This window comes from Xenopus laevis, chromosome 7S, assembly GCF_017654675.1.
Source record: "Xenopus laevis strain J_2021 chromosome 7S, Xenopus_laevis_v10.1, whole genome shotgun sequence".
Lineage (NCBI taxonomy): Eukaryota > Metazoa > Chordata > Amphibia > Anura > Pipidae > Xenopus > Xenopus laevis.
The window spans coordinates 62,152,835-62,174,726 of NC_054384.1; the positions used below are offsets into that span (position 1 = coordinate 62,152,835).

Here is a 21,892-nt window from a genome sequence, read left to right on the forward strand (position 1 = left end):
CCGTGCGGATTTGGTCGGCATTTTTTTCAGAAAATATTGAGATAAATTCAGACTTTGATAAATAACTCCCTTAGTAACTAAGCTCCGTTAATAACTGATGACATCCAGGCCCGGATTTGTGCCAAGGCCACAAAGGCCTGGGCCTAGGGCTGCAAGACTGTAGGAGCCATATGCGGCCCAGTTTTGAAGTTTCTAAGTTATGAAATATTGCCAAAAACAAACACTTAACAAAGGACACTAATAACATATCCTTAGTCCCCATTTGCTTGATGGTCACGGGTTGCTGAGAAAAATCCACAAATACCCATGACCTCCTCATTCAAGATTTTAGAAAACACGTTTGTGAATACTCTGAATAATTTAAAATTTCATCCCTCTTGGATTATTAAAAAGATACATTGGTGCTTAAAATACAAAGTATTCTAAAAATCACAAGCTTTGGGTTCTAAAGAGTTCATCCTTTTGCAATATAAACAAGGCAATGTGCCAGTGGTTAAAAATCTATTTGCACTGAAACCATTTCACTTTGCATCATGTTGTTAAAGCAAGTCATTTATAAGGGCAGTTTTCTGCTTTCTCTTGAGTGCCAACGGCATCCATCTTCTCTAAGCAGTACTTGGAGTTAATTTAGCTATAAACACTCCTGCAAACTACTTTTAGTCAAATGAGAAGATTGCACAGTCCCTGTTTTTACTTACAGGCAAAATTCTTTAAAGAAATAAGTTTCCCTGCAGAGGGATGAGAAAGCAAATCACTGTCTGCGGGTGGGATATTCATTTTGTAGGGGTTCCACCTCAGGAAGCTTGGTAAGCCATTTAAGCCTGACATTTTATCTTTATTAATGAAATGACCTAACCATCTGTTACTTTATAAAAATATTTGTTTGTTGTTTAAAGCAGCAAAATAATCACTGACACTACTAGAAACCTATATGGAACTCTTGTCCTAGTTGCATAAAGAAAGACACAAACCTATATATTCATATGCTAAAAAGAAATATTTGAAGGATTTCTTATGCATGATGTTTCTAGGCACCAGAGGCTACACAACCAAAAAATGTGCCTGTAACTTTTGGTAAATGTATATTACATATTCCATGTACAGCAATGTTCAACATCCACAGTTCTGTATTCATTGGTGGAGGGCAGGTTCATTGCATTCATTCTGGAATGCAAAGACCTGCAACTGTGGTACACTCTTTTAAATGAGTGTACCACACTCCCTTCCCTTGTATGTTTAATTGGAGGTGTGGAAGCTCTTGACTCCTGTAAGTACTTAGTTTCAGTATATATCCCTCAAACAGGTTTGTATTTCTTAAAGTGTAAGCACATACACTTTCCCACTGACATTATTGGACTGATCATGGACTATCATGGTTTTCTCTCAATCTGTGGAATCAGTCATGTGTGTGTGTTTTTAAAAAAGATCTTCACTTCTGGAAGTCCAATGAAATAGCTCATGTCAAAAAGCAATATCTATATGGGACATAGCTAAAGGAGGCCCATGCACCCTGTAAATTTGTGTTTGTGTGAGCCCCCACCCCCCAGAGGAAATCACAGGCGATCTGTGGTGGGGAAAAATTCATGGGCCACCCATGACATACAAAAAAATAAAAAAAATGTATGACCTGCGATTTTGCATACATCATGGGTCAGTCATGGGACCCCAGCTACAGAGGAAGCTGACCTAGGCCCATCACAGCCACAGGGTCTGCTTCTGTATTTATGCCTTTGGTATATTTTCTTTTTAGATGTGATATTAGGGGAAACAGTCTGAGGAAATAAATCTGAATTGTTAAACAGAGCTTTGTCCCTAGAGTGTCAAAACTAAAATAACACCCCTTTAATATACCAGTTTTATTGTTGGTTGTTCACCTTCAAACACTTTTTTTCAGTTCAGTTGGTTTCAGATCACCAGGAATAAAGACTTTTCCCAACTGCTTTCTTTTTTCTATTTAGGACCATTTTTCTAATATTGAAGTTTTCAGATTTTCCACACGAAAACTTTTTCGGCTTTTTCCTGAAAACCACAAAATCTTCGGGACTTTTCCCATTGACTTCTATACAACATCGGCAGGTCTGAGATGCCGGATTAAATCCCCAAAATGTTAGGCTTTTTTTAACTAAAAATTTCACTAAAAAGATTCTATAGTATAAAAACTAATTTTTATTAGTTCTTGGCATTCTGACTTTAATAAACAACCCCCTAAATGTATCAACTAAATGTAGTAAATTGTAACAGTTTAGAAAGATCCTGTATCACTGAGCTGCCAGACTGAAACATTAGAGACATGAACATTAAACTTTAAAACTAAATTTTGGGAAAACGGTAAAAAATAAAAGATGGAACGTTATAGAAAAACGTCTTTGTTTATTGTGAACTATATGAAAACAACTGAACTGAAAAAAATGTTTGGAATGTGAACAATCCTTTTAAGCCGAGCTGGGCATATGTGTGTGTTTTCGCTATATTTTTATTTGATTTATTTAATTGGAGTTTTGTTCATACTTCGCCTAATCTATTGGGGGAGTGTAGCTGTTAGTGCGAAAAACATTCTTAAACACCTTTGAGAACCTTACCGACCAAGATTTTCATTGTTTTCTTCCTCTATAACCAATTTCAGACCTCAACGACTTCCTCGCAAAGTTTGTGAACAAATGACTTTTATGAACATGTGCAGTGTATGTAATAACTTTTTGCAATCACAAAGGATTTTTTGCGACAAATATTCAATGAAACTCCAGAGCAGTTTTTAACGCTAACCTTTACTTAGTGAAAATTAACGATGTAATATTCGCCAGCGAATGATTTTACATTGTGAGCAGCGCTAAACATTCGCAAAAACTCAATTTAAACAACGCTTGTGATTCTAATTACATTCCCCCTATGAGATTTACAGAAGTATTTATCCACTCAACATATTACGTTCAGAGTTAATTTCATCTTAGTATAATATTAACTGTGCACAGCAGTTTAATTTATCTAAAATGCTGAAAAGTCATAAGCATTGCATTTCAAATCCTGAACTGCAGATATATTAGATATTATGGTTCTCACTAGACTGAATAGGATGGATTCGACATAATGCTGACTGGTAAATCAAAGATACCAAAGCTGTACTTTTTGTTCACTTTACTCCATTACTAGTTTTCTAGGGTTACACAAAGAGAAATACAGTGGCATTTTTCATTATTATAGAAAATTATTTGTATAAGTGTTCTCTGGGACTAGATGGCTGTGCTTTCACCTTATACTGGACTGGACTTGAAAATGCATCTTCTCTAGACTCTAAATCAACGATGAAAAAGATGAAAATGATATTCCCATACTTGCCTATACTCCTTATTCACATTAACACAATATACAGTAACTGCCTAGAAAAAAAAAGTCCTCTAACAAACAGCAAATTAAACACCTGCTGTGGCAGAAGGTAAAATGGATTATGTTAGCATGAGAGATCCATAACTTGAAAAGTGACAGAAGAGGTTGAGTTATGAACAAGCCATCCTATAATAATGAAAAAAAGGGCTTGTCTGCTGCCATTAGGGAAGATTGCTTTTACAATTGGCTTAATCCCTGAACTGAATTTTAAGGACAAAAGAACTTAAAGGGATCCTGTCATCGGAAAACATGTTTTTTTCCAAACACATCAGTTAATAGTGCTACTCCAGCAGAATTCTGCACTGAAATCCATTTCTCAAAAGAGCATCGATCGATCGATCGCAGGATTTGCGCAAAATCATTCGACTTCGATATTCGAAGTCGACCGATTTTAGTTCCCAGTCGAATATCGAGGGTTAATTAACCCTCGATATTCGACTATTGATGAATCGGCCCCTAACTGTACCGTATGATGAATTCCAGTTCAAATGTGTTGTGTAAATGATTTGTGCCTGATTTTAAGAACATTTGGACAGATGGAATGCAGAACAAATGACCATAATATGTGGTTCATGTATTTTACAAAAACACCTGAAACTTTTTGAATTTGAGGAAGTATATACTTTATTATGGAAAATGCTGAAGGGCTCCTGTAATTAATTAAAACCGGAGGCTTAAGATTACAAATAACTATCATTACATTGCAGGGGCTTATATACTAATTTTAATTATGGAACAATTCTTTACATGTTATTACTGCAACTGCTATTGCCATAGCATTATACAACATACATAAGCCCATCTAGCCTGATTTATATATCTGATTCATATTGTAGGCAAATCTTACACAAGCGCTAAACTACGTGGGAGATTTTGATCAGATTTTGCGCAAAAGACTTTATCTGACTTTCTCCTACAAAATCTCTCATGTAGTTTATCTCTATATCTACCGTGTAATTCCATATAATGCAGAGAAGGCAAATATAACATTCTTAAATGAATTCTTACCTGTGCATTCTGGATCTGTATGGCTCCCTGTGGGATAGCTTGGGTTACTACCTGACCCTGGGAAGTTACCATGGTAACTGGCTGATAGAGAGCCCCACCTAACAAAGGGAAAGAGGAAATAAAATTATATAAATCTTTGCACTTTTAACAAGTCAGTTACAGAAAAAATTATCACGTCTTGCAATGCCATTTTTTTGTAGAAATCCTATTAACTTTTGAGAGGACACATACATGTGCAATCAGACTGGAAATGTTGATGTCCCCACAGTGAAAAACAATATGTATAATCTACAAAAGTTAAGAATACTTTCAGCACCATAATTCAGTTTTCTGTATGTTTTGAAACAAAAACAAAAAATGACAAAAGTACATTTCTTATTAAATACCATTTACGACATTTTCATGAAATAAAGTAAAGTTAATGATCAAACTCAGGCAAACTCAGGCACTTAGGGGTAAATTTATCAAAGAGGGAAGTTCCGCCACTAGAGTGAAATTCCGCCACTCTCCATTCATTTCTATGGGATTTTGAAAGGCGTATTTATAAATGGGTGAAAGTGAAAGTTCACCCTTTGATAAATACGCCTATAAATATCCCATAGAAATGAATGGAGAGTGGCGGAATTTCACTCTAGTGGCGGAACTTCACTATTAACTTCACTCTTTGATAAATATACCCCTTAGTCATAGACATCTATGACTAAGTGCCGGAGGGTACTAAACGCGTAAGGTGGACCATGTGGGGTCAGTATGTATCTAATTTTTTAATGCAATTTTGAATAACCATTTTGTTTTTACTAATGAAAAGCCTTGGGACATATATCTTTGGATATAACTTTTTTGTATGTTGATTGCCTGGGAACTGGGGCAAGTCCCTTTGGTTTGACTGAAGATATACAGAGATCAGGCGTGGATTCCCGACACAATATTGATGTTATTTATTAAAGTATGATTTTTTCTGGTCTGACTTCTAAAGAATAAAAACAGAATTTTTTGTAAGAAAAAAAATTTATTAAAAAATTCTTTTTTATTCTGACTTTATGGACCTTGATGGTGTTGAAAGTTAGAATAATAAAGTATTTCAACTCAGACCTGCCAAGTTCACGTAGAAGTCTGTGGCAGATGTCCCGTTGACATTTTGAAGCTATCCTGATCTGCGATGGGTTTCGTTGAATAATCTGAAGATTTCATGGTTTTGGGCTTCAAAACCGAAAAAGTCACAGTTTTCAGGAACAAATCCAAAAAATCATACGATTTGGATGTTTTCACGATTTCATCTATTTTTTTTTCCACACAGACATTTTCGTGAAAATTTATTGATAAATTGGGGGGGGGGGAGTCTGTGCAGATTTGGTCGGAATGGTTTTCAGAAAATAGTGAGAACTTTTCCAAATAACCCCCTGAATGTATGGAATCCTGAACTCACATTCCTAGACCATCAATCTGAATTCTCAATCAATCTTCAGATTTGTAAAATATTTTGGAAAACACAAAAATCATTATTTATCATAAGTGAATTTGGCCCTAAACCTTTAAGTTAACAGAACAATGGAGAAACACATTATGGGGCAGATTTACTAAGGTTCGAGTGAATTTTCGAAGTTAAAAAAGTTCGAATTTCAAAGTCATTTTTTTAATTCTTCGACCATCGAATAGGATACTAAGACTTCAAATTTACTTAGACTTTGATTTGAAGTAAAAATCGTTCAAATATTTGACCATTCGATAATCGAAGTGCTGTCTCTTAAAAAAAACCTTCTACAACCATTTTCTGTCTTTGCACATCGAATAAAAATCCTTCGATTGATCGTTAAAATCATTCGAATCGTTCGATTGAATGATTTTTTTTCGACCGCAGGATTGACAAATTTGTTGAAAAAACTTCGAATTCGATATTCAAATTTGAAGTTTTTTAATTCAATGGTCGAATTTCGAAGTTTTTTGGACTTCGAAATTCAACCCTTGCTAAATCTGCCCCACAGTAAACCTTATTTTAGTGTGTAAACCACCCGTGTATGCAACATCGTTTATGTTTTTCTATTACACTACAAATAAACAATTAACAATTGAATATAACGCAATCCTAAACAAGACAGGTTTATGTGTATATACAATGTGTTTGTATAAATATGTATCTGTGGTATTTGCTGTCGGCTTGTTCTATCTCTCCAAACTTTTTTATATTTGTTCACGTTTTATTGGGTTTTGTTGTCAGGTTCTATAAAACACACAAGAAATATTACTTGCAAGCCTGCAGCCAACTGTATCTTAGAATAGAAAAGAAACACATTCACACACTTCTGCACATCGCAGAGTTTGGCAAGTTAAATATCTCCTTTGGGATATCTCCATTATATATTTTCTCCTATATTTTAAATTACATCAGAAAGTGCAGCATATACTGTATGCATGCATATAGCTTCACTGTGATTATCATCTCTCAGAGAACAGTAATAAATACAGACAAAACATTTGTGCCTTTGTGTAAAGAAATTCCATCATCTAGATTGCACCCTTTCATTTGCATGGGACTGCATTCATATTGATGGATGCCAAGCTTATGCATTAACTGTTACAGCAAGTGGAATGGTGTGTGCCCTTCCCACCCCAAATCTGACTGTACAGGTATTGGATGTATTACAACCAAATTTCATTGACAAGTATACTAAAGTCTTTTGGAATTTCTTAATTTCTATTTCCTGCGCCTTCTGAATTTTAATTCACTCTGCAGCTTCCCTTGTTGGAGTTCAAACTGGCAGTATTCAGTCTAACCTCTGGGTCCCTCTATGCCACAGAACTTGCACTAGAAATAATGCACTTACACTAAATTTCCCTATCACTTTGCCTTAAAATAGGTGATTTAAAAAGCAAAAAAAATAAACGCTATACTTGTCCTTTACCTTCTCAGTCCAAGGATCCACAGCACTGTTATTATTAGGGGTAGAGTTATCCTTGCTAACCACAAGCAAATGTCTCTGTCATTTTGATTTATCGTGAAATATTTCTTAATGGCCATGTTTTGCCATTATTCAGTGGTCACATGTATATTGGACTGGATTTGACCTGTATAAACTGCTGTATATATAAACAGCATCACACGCCATTTTCTTGTATCTTTATTAACAAAATAGGAACTAATATTGGTTACATTACTAAATTCTACTATATACAGTAAATGTTTATCGATATATCTTTAGAGCTAAACACTAGAATGAACCAAACACTCATCTTGACTAAATGACCTTCCAGTGGAATAAAATATTTCTGACAGCAAGTGAATCCTTCTAATAAAACAGCACAGAAAATAAAAATAAAATCAATATAGATATAAATCATACTGTATTACTTTGAACAGAATATTTCTTTAACATCTCGCTCACCAGCTGAAGGAACAAATCGTAACAAATCTTAACAACTGTTGATCTCTGAAGGGTTAATAATTCTCTAACCACTATCTGCTTCATGAATAATGTATCCACATCACAAGAGAATTGCCATATTATTCACGTGCAGAGAAAGAAGGAGTTTCCTAGCCCCTTCCTCCTGGGAACAGAACACAAGGAGTGAATTCGTTATAAGGAGCATAAACTATCTCTGATACTCAAAGAGTCCACACATAAGAAGACAAACCATAAAAACTGCTTTCAAGAGACTCTGGGATTCAAACAATATATAGAGCAAAGTGTAGAAATGAATTTTTTGTCAACTCAACATGAAGGCTAAAATTAAATTAAGAGTGGAAACAATTCATAAGACCTGAAAAACATTTAAAACCCTGTATTTTAAACATAGAGTTCTGTATCTGGCTGAAATAAGACTTGCTGTTTATTTTAGCAGACAGAACCATTATTCAAGGTACACTGCAGTGGGTTTTCTCCTACTCCTCTTTGGAAGTGAAGTCTGTGAACACTTTTTCTGTCCTTAGGGAGCAACAAATACTTGTAGTCAAGCCTAACTGCAATAAGTTACAGGTTATAGTTATCTAAAACAAGAAAATATACATTTTATCCTGAAATATGCCTTTAAATGTGGTTGTCTTTGGGCTGCATTCAGAAAAGATGGGTTAAGTGGCAAATCATACATGACGTAAAATAAAATAATATATGTTATATGTGATATGTGATCTAGGGTATGTGTACCTCGTGTACAATTAATTAAATTGTGAATATCTGTTGAATTATGTCTAGAGCTGCCCATACATGGGAAAATATTGGCTGACACTTAACTTAGTTGGCAGTTTATTGGTCCCTTAATGAGGCCAAAACCATTGCATTTCCAAATCTCTAAGCAATGTGAGCTTGTTTTACTTACTAAATGGACATATTATTACAGCTTATTACTGTTCCAAATCCAATAGCTTATATGGGTCTCAAATTTTTATCATGGAGTTTTACCTCTATGTTGCTTATTATTTTGCCTTTAAAGAGGTTGTTCACCTTTGAGTTAAGTTTTAGGATATTCTAAGACAATATTACAATTTGGTTTACATTTTTTATTCTTTGTGTTTTTTAACTTATTTAGTTTTTTATTCAGCTGCTCTCCAGTTTGCAGTTTAAGCAATCTAGTTGCAGTTTCAACAATGCTAGTTGCAATCTAGTTGCAACCATGCATTGTTTTAAGTGAGGGACTGGAATATGCATACAAGCGGGCATTAGTAGAAAGATGAGTAATACAATGTAGCGATAGCAATACATTTGTAGCCTTACAGAACATTTGTTTTTAAGATGGGGTCAGTAATCCCTGTTGGAAAGGTGGAAAGAGTCTGAAGAAGACAGATAATTCAAAAAGTCTAAAAAAAAAATAAAATAATAATAAGGACCAATTGAATTTTTTTTCAGAATTTGCCATTCTATAACATATGAAATATTAACTTAAGGGTGAACTACTCATTTAATCCGTGTAATAACTTCATTAGAGAAACGATTAATGCGTTTTTAAGTTTTCGAACTGCACTGTAAGCAAAATCTATAATGCATTTTGTTCACATTTTACTGAAAATCCTCAAATAATTTCAGCATCTGTTAACAAGAGATGGACTTTATGGGGCAGATTTACTAAGATACGAATTTTTAAGTTGGATTTTTTGGTCAAAACTTACAAATTTGAGTTGGGAATAATTCAAATTTGCATTCGAGATTTATCATACCTTGACCCTGGGAACAACTCGAATTGGACTATTCGCTACCTAAAACCTGCAGAGTTCATGTAGAAGTCAATGGCAGAGGTCCAGTGACCCATTTGAAGATGTTACTAGCCTTCCTGACATTCCAGTTTTTTTCAGAGAAAAAAACTTGATTCGAGTTTAGTCAAATTCAATATTTGTTCGAGTTTTAGACGTTCTAGTATTTTCATAAATAAGATTACATTCGAGGTCATTCGAGTTTATTCAAAGTAAAAACAAAACTCTAACATTCGACCATTGATAAATCAGCATCTACATGTTTAAAATGACAGTATAGGAATTTACCTTTTGTAGTATATAAGTGATTGTTATGACATGAAACATCTAAGCTTTAGTGGTTTGTTTAGGGTGTTTTTTAGCTGTTCCATCAACCTACACAAGGGACAGTGTTCCTTATTGACCAGTGACCAGCAGATTTACCTTACTTTGTTTCAAAAGTCTGATAATAAATTTTACTCTTATTTCCTATAACTGACAGTAGTAATGTAGGCCAGCATTTAAATAATGTATGTTCCCCACCTGATACAACTTGAGAGGAGTTGACTGTTGTCATAGAGATATTTCCTTGCTGCAGTGCTGAGGCAGGGACAACAATCCCCTGTGGGTTATTGGATAGACCAGTCATAGAGTTTGGAGAGATCTGTAACATGTCCTGAAAACAAGAGCAAAAAGGAAAATGGTTGCCAGGCAAGAATTAAATTGTCAAAAACCCTGACTGCAGACCTTGGCATATGGTACTGCAAACAACCTCCAATAGATGGGGAGATAGTGCAGCTAATTATTATATTCAGAGAAGAAAAAATCACTATGCACCCAACAGATATGAAAACTTAATTTATATGGTCACATTACAAGCTTAAAAATCACAAATATGTTTTCCTTAGAGAGAAGTGCAAGTTAAAGTTCCAAAGTGTTTCAAAATGTAGTTTACCCAAAATAGTATCAGCACAAGAAAAGAATAATTACTATTTCAAATTTACCCGTGAAATAGCCGATTTTAAACATCAAAACAAGGATCAAGTTCAGGAAACAGACTTGTATAAAAATGAATAACTATGATGTCAATCCTTATGACAGGACATATTTATGAGAATTAGAAGGAATTTTTGGTTCTTGAAGCATTTAAAGGAACAGTTCAGAACAGTTCAGTGTAAAAATAAAAACTGGGTAAATAGATAAGCTGTGCAAAATAAAAAATGTTTCTAACATAGTTAGTTAGCCAAAAATGCAATTCATAAAAGTTGGAGTGAGCGGATGTCTAACAGAACACAACCCAACTTTCTGCTTTGCAGCTCTCTAACTCTGAGTTAGTCCTCGACTTGAGGGGGGCCACATGGGACATAACTGTTCAGTGAATTTGCAATTGATCTCCAGAATTCAGGTCAGATTCAAAAGCAACCAGTTATGACAAAAATGCCCCCCCCCAAGTCACTGATTGGTTACTGCCTGGTAACCAGTGGAAACCAAGAGAGCTGCAAAGCAGGAAGTAGTGTTGTCACTCCAGCCTTTTATAGAGTAGATATTTGGCTAACTAACTATATAAGAAAGATTTTCTATTTTGCACAGCCTAAATATTTACCTAGTTTTTATTTTTATACAAACAATGACTTATACAAGAACACTATAGACTTACATGTTATGTTGTATATAGTGAATAAAGTACCCTCTATTCTAAAATATAAGGATATTATGGGGCAAATTCCCTAACCTGCGAAAATCCCCAGGGACGGTTTAGCACACATCGATACACTTCACCAGGTGAAAATTTGCGCAGACAAAGCTAATTTACTCAAATGCGAAGTTGCGTCCAGAGCTTCGAACACTGGCGAATTTTCGCTAGCGTTACGTCGGCAATCAAAACGAAGATGCGGTAGCATTCAATTATGCCTAGCGCAACTTCGTCAGGTCTTCGCTCAGGCTAATTTAAATACAGCGGGAAGTTATAAAGTTTAATGGACATATATTTTGCAGCAAATACGTTAATAAAGAAAATATAGTTGTTATAATGCCCTACACATGAGCCCACTGTATACTTTGTGTTCCATATGTCAGAAAATGTATGGGGGAACCCGGTTACCCAAAAAAAATTTTTAAGGACTTTTGCAGGCTATCACTCTGAAAAAGGACGCCAGCGTTTTTTGGGACTTAGAAAATGTTTCCACTAAAAATGTAGGAAGTCCTATGCACTCCATTGCACTTCGTCTGGTCTGAGCTGGTAAAAGTCAAGTCTGGCAATAGAGGTAACGTTCAGTAAAATCTGCATCTTAGTGAATTTGCAGAGTAATGTCCATTGGCCAGAGTGAAAATTCGCCTAGCGTTATGAAGTATGAAGCAACGCTAGTGTCTATCTTCTTCGCTAGCGAAGTGACGCCTGCGCCCGTTAGTAAATCGGTGAAGTAATGAAATTATGTCACGCTGGTGAATCATCGTCAGCATTAGTCACTGTGTCATTTAGTAAATGTGCCCCTATAAGTCACCAAGGAGCTCCATGACCATTTAAAAGCACAAGGCTGAAGGCCGAGTACTTTTATACAGGTCATGGAACTCCGAGGTTACTTCTAATATCCTCATATTTTCCAACCAGTGGTACATTATTTATAAAAAAAATACACACGTTTAGTGAGTCGTGACAAAAATGACATCACTAAGCTCCATTTATAATTGATGACATCACTAAGAGCCATATATAAGGATACAATTTACAAGATATTCATGGCTTTTGTGTATTAAAGGAAAACTATACCCCCAAAATGAATACTTAAGCAACAGATAGTTTATATCAAATTGAATGACATATTAAAGAATCTTACCAAACTGGAATATATATTTACATAAATATTGCCCTTTTACATCTCTTGCCTTGAACCACCATTTTGTGACTCTATCTGTGCTGCCTCAGAGATCACCTGACCAGAAATACTACAACACTAACTGCAACAGGAAAAAGTGAGGAAGCAAAAGGCAGAACTCTGTCTGTTAATTGGCTCATGTGACCTTACATGTGGTTTGTATGTGTACACAGTGAATCTTACGATCTCAGGGGGCGGCCCTTATTTCTTAAAATGGCAATTTTCTATTTATGATTACCTAATGGCACATACTACTAAAAAAATATATTATTATGATAATGGTTCATTTACATGAAGCAGGGTTTTACACATGAGCTGTTTTACTCAGTATCTTTTAATAGAGACCTACATTGTTTGGGGGGTATAGTTTTCCTTTAATTTATAAGGATATGCATGGCTTTTGTGTATTATAAGCACATGCATCCTAGTCAGTGACTCTATAAGAAGGATTTTAAAAAACTAGGGAGTTGCATAATCAACTATTAAGTGCTCCTCCCTCCAAACATGATTGTTTTATTGTTGCATTTCAAATCTGAGGACTAGGGATGTAGCGAACGTCGGAAAAAAAGTTCGCGAACATATTCGCGAACTTGCGCAAAAACGCGAGCGGTTCGCGAACGGTTCGCGAACCCCATAGACTTCAATGGGAAGGCGAACTTTAACATCTAAAAAAAAAATTTCTGGCCAGAAAAATGATTTTAAAGTTGTTTAAAGGGTGCAACGACCTGGACAGTGGCATGCCAGAGGGGGATCAAGGGCAAAAATGTATCTGAAAAATCTGCCTGTGTGTGCTTGGAAGAGATAGTGTAGGGGGAGAGCTGTTAGTGATTTCAGGGACAGATGATAGTAAGTTTGCTGGCTAGTAATCTGCTTGATACTGCTCTGTATTGGAGGGACAGAAGTCTGCAGGGATTTGAGGGACATTTTAGCTTAGGTAGCTTTGCTGGCTAGTAATCTACTGTTCTCTTTAAACAACTGCCATACGTTGACCTTGTAGGCATTGTTTGCCCAGTTTTTTTGGACGCAGCCACTGAAGCACAGTTGCCAGAAAAAATATGCCATATAAATGCTGAAAATAGTCATTTTTCGCCATACGTTGACCTTGTAGACATTGTTTGCCCAGTTTTTTTGGTTGCAGCCACTGAAGCACAGTTGCCAGAAAAAATATGCCATATAAATGCTGAAAATAGTCATTTTTCGCCATACGTTGACCTTGTAGACATTGTTTGCCCAGTTTTTTTGGTTGCAGCCACTGAAGCACAGTTGCCAGAAAAAATATGCCATATAAATGCTGAAAATAGTCATTTTTTGCCATATACGTTGAGTCAACGTATGGCAAAAAATGACTATTTTCAGCATTTATATGGCATATTTTTTCTGGCCTCTGTGCTTCAGTGGCTGCGGCCAAAAAAACTGGGCAAACAATGCCTACAAGGTCAACGTATACACTACTACAGCGGTGGATACGGATTACGTAAAATATATTATGGCTGCTTGAAAAAAGTCACTCCGGTGTTTTTTCTGGAGACGGTAATATTATGGATATTTAGACAGAATGTGAACAAGGTCACACAGCTAGATGGCGGGTTGAAGAAAACAGTGTGCAAATAATGCCTACAAGGTCAACGTATACACTACTACAGCGGTGGATACGGATTACGTAAAATATATGAATGCTGCTTGAAAAAAAGTAACTCAAGTGGTTTTTCTGGAGACGGTAATATTATGGATATTTAGACAGAATGTGAACAAGGTCACACAGCTAGATGGCGGGTTGAAGAAAACACTGTGCAAATAATGCCTACAAGGTCAACGTATACACTACTACAGCGGTGGATACGGATTACGTAAAATATATTATGGCTGCTTGAAAAAAGTCACTCCGGTGTTTTTTCTGGAGACGGTAATATTATGGATATTTAGACAGAATGTGAACAAGGTCACACAGCTAGATGGCGGGTTGAAGAAAACACTGTGCAAATAATGCCTACAAGGTCAACGTATACACTACTACAGCGGTGGATACGGATTACGTAAAATATATGAATGCTGCTTGAAAAAAGTCACTCCGGTGTTTTTTCTGGAGACGGTAATATTATGGATATTTAGACAGAATGTGAACAAGGTCACACAGCTAGATGGCGGGTTGAAGAAAACAGTGTGCAAATAATGCCTACAGGGCAAATAATGCCTAAAAGGTCAACTTATACACTACTACAGCGGTAGTAAAATAAAAAAAAGTAAAATAAAAAAAAAATGAATATTAAAAAAAAAAAATTAAAGTTGGTGCTGCTGAACTACTAGGAGCAGCAGATTAGCACACCAGTCCCACTCCCCAACACTGCTAGACTAATAGCACTGGGCTCTTATAGTAGTAGTAGTAGTAGTAGTAGTAAAACAACAAAAAAATAAATAAAAGCAGTCCTTACAAGGACTACTGTTATTGCAGCAGTCAGCAGATGAGATCAGAAGCAGGACAGCTGCCCACTGCAGCTACATACAGAGCACTGCAGTAGAAGGTAGATTACTAGCCAGCAAAGCTACCTAAGCTAAAATGTCCCTCAAACCCCTGCAGACTTCTGTCCCTCCAATAACAGAGCAGTATCAAAACGATTACTAGCCAGCAAACTTTCAACTGTCCCTGAAATCACTAACAGGCAGCAGCTCTCTCCCTACACTATCTCTTCAGCACACACAGGCAGAGTGAAAAAACGCTGCAGGGCTTCGGTTTTTATAGGGAAGGGGAGTGGTCCAGGGGAGAGCTTCCTGATTGGCTGCCATGTACCTGCTGGTCTGGGGTGAGAGGGCAAAAAAAAGCGCCAACAATGGCGAACCCAAAATGGCGAACGTCGCGCGACGTTCGCGAACTTCCGGCGAGCGCGAACACCCGATGTTCGCGCGAACAAGTTCGCCGGCGAACAGTTCGCGACATCTCTACTGAGGACACATTAGGGATTTTTTACAATGGCCTAGGGCACATGGGCTAAAGCAGTAAGGGGAACAAAATCAAACTCAATAGCTCAATAACTAAGCATTTGTGTTTGCGGTCTTGCTGCTCTTTGACCTTGCCCCAGAGTTTCTGATATACCATAGGTGGCAAGCAGCATTGGACTGAGAATTAAAATTGGCCCTGGCATTTCAGGTACACAGAGGCCCAAACAGCCCCCACCAGCCCACTAAATAGGGACCTTATAGCAGCCTCTCTGGCATTTGCCAGAACCCACAGATTGCAAGTCCGGGCCTGGTGGCAAGGTCACCTCAGCACCCTGTACCCTCCAGTGCTTACTGCCCACAAACATGTGTCCTCCAGCCTGCCCCTTGTGAAGATAGTGCTGCTGTAGACCAGTCGCACAGGGAAAATTTAAAAAAAATATATATTTGCACTTGAAACTTCTCACCATGAGAAAATGTTTTGGGGCATTTTTGAATGCGAAAATATTGCCACAAATAATATTAAATGCCCAAAAGGCAACATTTTCATGCCTGGCAAAAAAAAAAAAAAGTGGGAAAAAGAATTGGCAGCTACTCAAGGGGTTGTTTACAAGTTTCAAGTTCAAGTTTCCTAACCAAAACTCTATGCAGAAATGACCACACAAAATGTAAAAAAGCAAATTTTTTTGCAAATCAGTAAGTGACTGCTCATAACTGTGAACCACAATGCTTTAAATTATCTGGGGTTTACAAAAAACATCATATAGAAATTAGGCATGGGCATCTACAGTAATCTCTACTCACTTTAAATGGATCATTGCTCCTAATATATTTACACAAATAGGTTTAAATAATATTATTATGTTTTTTGTAAGTATATACATATATTGCAACATATACAGCAGTATGCAGCTATTGAGGATTTGTACTGTATATGTCAGAAAGAAGAACTCAACAAAGTTACAGTAATCAAAGTATACCGGTAATACACAAAAACTATGAATATCTTGTAAATTATATCCTTATAAACGGTGAGTTCTGATGTCATTAGTTATAATGTCATTTCTGATGTCATTTGTGTCACATGACTCACTGAAATTTGTGTATTATAATAAATAATGTACCCCCAGTTGCAAAATATGAGGATATTAGAAGTTACCTTGGAGTTCCATGACCTGTATAAAAACACTCGGCCTTCGGCCTCATGTTTTTATATGGTCATGAAACTCCTCGGTAACTTACAATATGCTTATATTTAACAAGAGGGGGTCCTTTATTCACCATATAATGTACTTGATGACACTCATGACTTTGCTCATAACTTAGATTCAGAGCTCTTTGTGTGGCTTACCCACACCTGAAGATATGTGTCATGGTGATAGTATCATGCTTTGGGCTGGTTTTCATCACCGGGTTTTAGGCACAGTGTTACACAGAATGAAGAGTAATTGGTTAAATATATTAGAAATACTGCAAGCGAACCTCTGCCAAAAAAACGTTATGCCTAAGTTTATCTTCCAAAAACAATTTCAATACACAAGGCCAAAGCAACACTAGAATGACTCAGAAACAGAAAAGGAAATATAATGGTCTATCCCAGGCCCATATTTCAGTCTAATTGATCTGTGGCACAGGTGTTATTCAATGTAAAAAAATGAGTCAATAGCATTTTTAAATTGTTGGTAAAGCCGATATATTGATACATACTGTAGTTACACCATAAGACTGTTGGAGCAGATTTATCAAAATGTGAGTTTTGAGCATAATTAATAAAAACTCGTTCCTATGGGATTTTTAGGATCGTATTCTAAAAATGTTGATAAATCTTCCCCATATTGATGCAAAACGCTCGACAGTCTACTAGTATAATAGACTAATAGACTAGTGATGGGTGAATCTGACCTATTTCGCTTCTCTATAAACTAGCGAAATGGTGAACATTTGCCAAAATGCATTGAAGTCTATGGGCGTCATATTTTTTTTGTCACACGATGAGGCGCGTCAATTTTTTTCCGTTGCACGAAAATATTTTCCACCCATTAAAGTCTCATTGAAGTCTATGGCTGTAATTTTTGAGGCAAAATAGTCGAATAGTAAATTCGAATTTTCAAATAGTTTTTGGTGTAAAAATTCACACATTCAAATTTTAATCCCCCAATACGAATGTAAATTCAAATGTGAGATTTATCACACATTGACTGTGGAAACAGTTCTATTTCGAATATTCATTACCTAAAACCTGCCGAGTTAATTTACAAGTCAATAGCAGAGGTCCGTTGAACCATTTGAATATGTTAATTGCCTTCCTGAAATTCTAGGTTTTTTTTCGGAGGGAAAACTTGATTCGAATTAGATTAGAATTTTTGGGTCGGACTATTCGATCGAATATTAGACATTCTGTTTTTTTCTTAAATAACCTCCCATTCGAGTTGTGAGTGTATTTGAATTTATTAAGAGTAAAAAAAAATTCACAAATTCGAAATTCAACCTGTGATAAATCTGCTTGTTCTAGATTAGAGGCAGAGCCACTGATAATGCAGCAAATAAGGATCCAGTCTAGAATGGATTTTTGAGTTTTTGTAAAATAAAAAAAACACAATTGAGTAAATGTAATTTGTACCATTTACTAATATTAAAGGGTGCTATTCCTACACAAATTAAATGTTTCAGAAACTTTAGATTTTTAAAATTAAGTTATTTATTCTGTGTTTTTCTTCTATTTGCAATGCAAAGAGTGGGGCTTCTAATAATCTTCCACACTTATATAGGGAACCATCTCTCGTGGGAGGCAGACATTATGTTTGAACAAATCATTTTACAGGAAAGCCATGAACTTTTTCAACATTGCTTTGAGACTTGTACTGTACGTGAAACTGGGAAAGAAGTGTTTCTCAAAGCATTTAGTGCCTCCGTTAGGCTTCAGTTCAAGGAAGTGGCTATATATTAGTACACCCTACCCCTGGCTTGGAAAGCAGATAAGAAAATAAAACTCAGAGACAATAAAAAAGTGGCTTTGACTCATCCTCGTGCTGCAAATTACAAATAGGAAACGAACTTTCCTTTTAAGAGGGTGGTAACTTGCCAAAAAAGCAATGATGACTTTTCTATGGAACTAATATTACTGCTACATTTACTATGAATACTATGTATACCACATCATTGGCAGCAAGTGGTGTTTTGACAGTACTGGTCTGAAGTGTTTTTGCTGGAAGTTAATGGTGTAAAATAACTGCAATCTCTCTATAACACTGCTGTACTTCCAAATGGCAATAACTGTAAGATAGAGCCCAATAATAAAATATCTACATGTGTAGTACTCAGCATGTTTGTTTCATTGCCTGGTTTAAAATAAAGAAGAAAAAGAAAATAATGCCAAGTACACATAAACTTAATATAAGTACCAGAAGGCCTTATCCATTAACTTAATAGAGAAGAGACTCAAAACCAAGAAGATAAAGGCTCTGAAATATATATTGGAGCAGAAGGGTTAAAACAAGAAGCATTTACATCCTATTTTCAATTCAAGCATCTTTCTTAGATAACTCGTTCACCGTGAGGACTTTTTCCACATTTAATTATGTGCATTCAACAGCAATAAGCCTTGTAATAATAGGAAAATCATCTGCAAGAGGCTAACATGCACTGCAGTTCCATCCCCCTCAAAGCAACTGGCTGAAATATTTTTTTGCTTTCTACAGAAACTAGATGACTTCACAAAAAAATCCATCCCTTAAGCTGGCCAGGGACATGTTACTCATGCAGAGAGAGCAGGGCACAGCTCCAAAAGAGGAAGGGAGCCCCAGTGAATTGGCAGGAGCTGCTCTGTTATGTTGTTGGTTGGCTGTAGGTCTGCAGGTCACCAATTTCTATCAGTCATCACCATCTGTTCCTCAGTGTAAACTATATTTTTTCGGTACGTGAGGCATCTTAACCCTGTTAGAGACAGGGCTATTTCATTGCTGCCTCCTCGAAGACGGTCAAGGTAGTTATGGATTATTATATTTATCTTTGTAGATTCACAAAACACAGCTTTTTGTATCCATAAATGTATATCCAATATTTGCACTGAATTAAGGATTGCAAAATGTACAATGAAGAGCTTTTCTAAAATGGCTGTAATATCAGATGTATATTACTAATCTCCCTTTCTGTAAGGTTTGTGTTGTGAGAAACAGATGCATAGGGGTGCAGAGATTTCGGCACACATTATTGAGCTATGTTCCCAATTGTCCATTATGGGTTTGGCGAGTCTGGGAATGAAAAATAGGTTACATGCTGGGTTGAGCCCTACATATTCCTTCTTAAGGGTAAAGTCCATGGGGGTTGTTAGATATAAGAAAGGGGGTTCCAGTGCTTCTTAAACTGACTTTTTCATCCTAATTACTTCCAAGTGATGCTGACAAATTTGACCATACAGCAGCTCCATGTCACGTTGGTTAAAGGACCAAAATTACCTGCTTAGGGAGCTGCAAGTATAATGAACTCAGCCACAGTAAGGGGCAGATTTACTAGAAAGATTTGAATAAAAAATAGTTTTGATTGTCGAAGTACTGTCTCTTTAAAAATCCTTCGAATTCAATACTTCGCCAAGTTAAACCTACCGAATTGCATTATAAGCCTATGGGGACCTTCTACAAGCATTTTCTAAATTTTTGGCATTGAATAAAAATCCTTCATTCGATCGCTGAAAATCATTCGAATCATTTGATTCGATTTTTTTGATTGAATGCTTATTTGAGCGCTAAATCCTTCGAATTCGATATTCAAATTTGAAGGATTTCAATTTGCTGGTCGAATTCGAGGGTTTTAACCCCTCGAAATTTGACCCTTGAAATACTCCCCTAACTGTATGAATGTAATTGTTGGGCTCTCACTGAATGGCCACAGACAATATGTGAGTACCAGGAGTTACAGGAACTGTTCAGAGTAAAGATTAGACTGGGTAAATAGACAGGCTGTGCAAAATAAAAAAGTGTTTCAATATATTTAGTTAATAAAAAATGTAATGTATAAAGGCTGGAGTAAATGGATGTCTAACATAATAGCCAGAAAACTACTTCCTCCTTTGCAGCACTCTAACCTGTTACTAGTCTGTAACCAGTCAGTTTGAAGCGGGGCCATATGGGACATAATTGGTTAATTAGTTTGATTTTGAATCTGAGCTGTATGCTAAGGATCAAAAGCAAACTAACTGAACAGTTATGTCCCATGTGGTGCCCCTTCAAGTCGCTGACTAAGAGGTTAGAGAGCTGAAAAATAGGAAGTTGGGTTCTGCCTATCACTCCAACCTTTATAGATAACATTTTTGGCTAACTAACTATATTAAAAATATTTTTTATTTTTACACAGGCAATTTATTAATCCAGTTTTTTTTTTACACTGAATAATGCTACTGTAACAAGAACATTTTGATGATAGATAAGTAAAACTGTTGTTTTCCCACAGCGTACAATAACTTCAGGTTTACTATAACATTTTCTGTTTCCTTTCCTATATAATCTTTACTTGCTTTTACATCCTTGCCAAACATATTCTTTGACCTTTCTTTATCTGAACAGGTACATATGTGTATTGCAATATAATTCTTTAAGATCCTCTGCTAATTTATTTTGATGTTTAATGTTAATAGTTAAGAACTGTAAGACCAGAGCTCAGCCTACAGGGAGACATAAGTATTAGCTTTTCTGATTATAAATGCCAAAACACTGGTTATAGATGATAATCATACTTATTCTTGTTTAGGATGCATCGAAAACTGGATTAGGACTAGGACTTAGGTGTATATTTTGATTCAAGTGTATGCCAGCATGAAAGATCATCTTTGTGTTGAAGCAAGGCATTCATGTTTTCAAAATGATAGTTATAGGTCTGTGTAATAATCAGATCCAGAAATGTACATTTGAACTGCCCTTTCAATAAGAAGGCTTTTTTATTGTGGTTTATAACGAATATCCAGACCAGGCTTGCTATTTTGAGTGCTAATACTAAGCATTATCTTGGAGTTTTCTACATAGATCCATATATGACAATCCTTCAGATTTACTTTCTACATGATGTTTATTATACGTGTATTATCCTAGATCTATCAATTTATTTAAAGAAGACATATTTTCCTGTGTTTGACTTTGTCTCTTTCTTTTTCAGTTTTTTCATGTTCTTTATATTTTCCATTTATAAAACATCTATCATTTGTATCTTAGTCATTGCAAAATAAGCTTACACTGCATGTGCTGCTCGCAACCAACGTGATGATATAACTGAGACCAGATTATATGAATTTGACTCTGCTCACAACAGCCTTTTGCAAATGATGAAGCATTAGTTGTTCACATGTTTTGGGCTGATTGACTTTTCTATAATAGTATTAGTGCCTCACTACAAGAAACTGTTTATAATAGTGCATTCATCAAACAAATCCAAACCAGATGGTAAAACTAATATCGAACACCAAGTTGAACATTTGATCATATAGGGGCAGATTTACATAGGGATGAATATCGAGGGTTAATTAACCCTCGATATTCGACCATCGAAGTTAAAT

General features: G+C 36.0%; 1 protein-coding gene across 6 annotated transcripts in view; it reads right to left on the reverse strand.

Annotated features, from left to right (window-relative positions):
- pknox2.S (PBX/knotted 1 homeobox 2 S homeolog) overlaps positions 1–21,892 on the reverse strand; it is a 404,889-nt gene that overhangs the window by 38,405 nt on the left and 344,592 nt on the right. For all 6 annotated transcript variants that reach the window (XM_041571316.1, XM_041571317.1, XM_041571318.1 and 3 more), the window contains 2 exons: positions 10,091–10,223; positions 4,390–4,487 (listed from right to left, as the gene is read on the reverse strand). In XM_041571316.1, the coding sequence (XP_041427250.1) occupies positions 4,390–4,487; positions 10,091–10,223 (231 nt within the window). The remainder of the gene's footprint in view (positions 1–4,389; positions 4,488–10,090; positions 10,224–21,892) is intronic.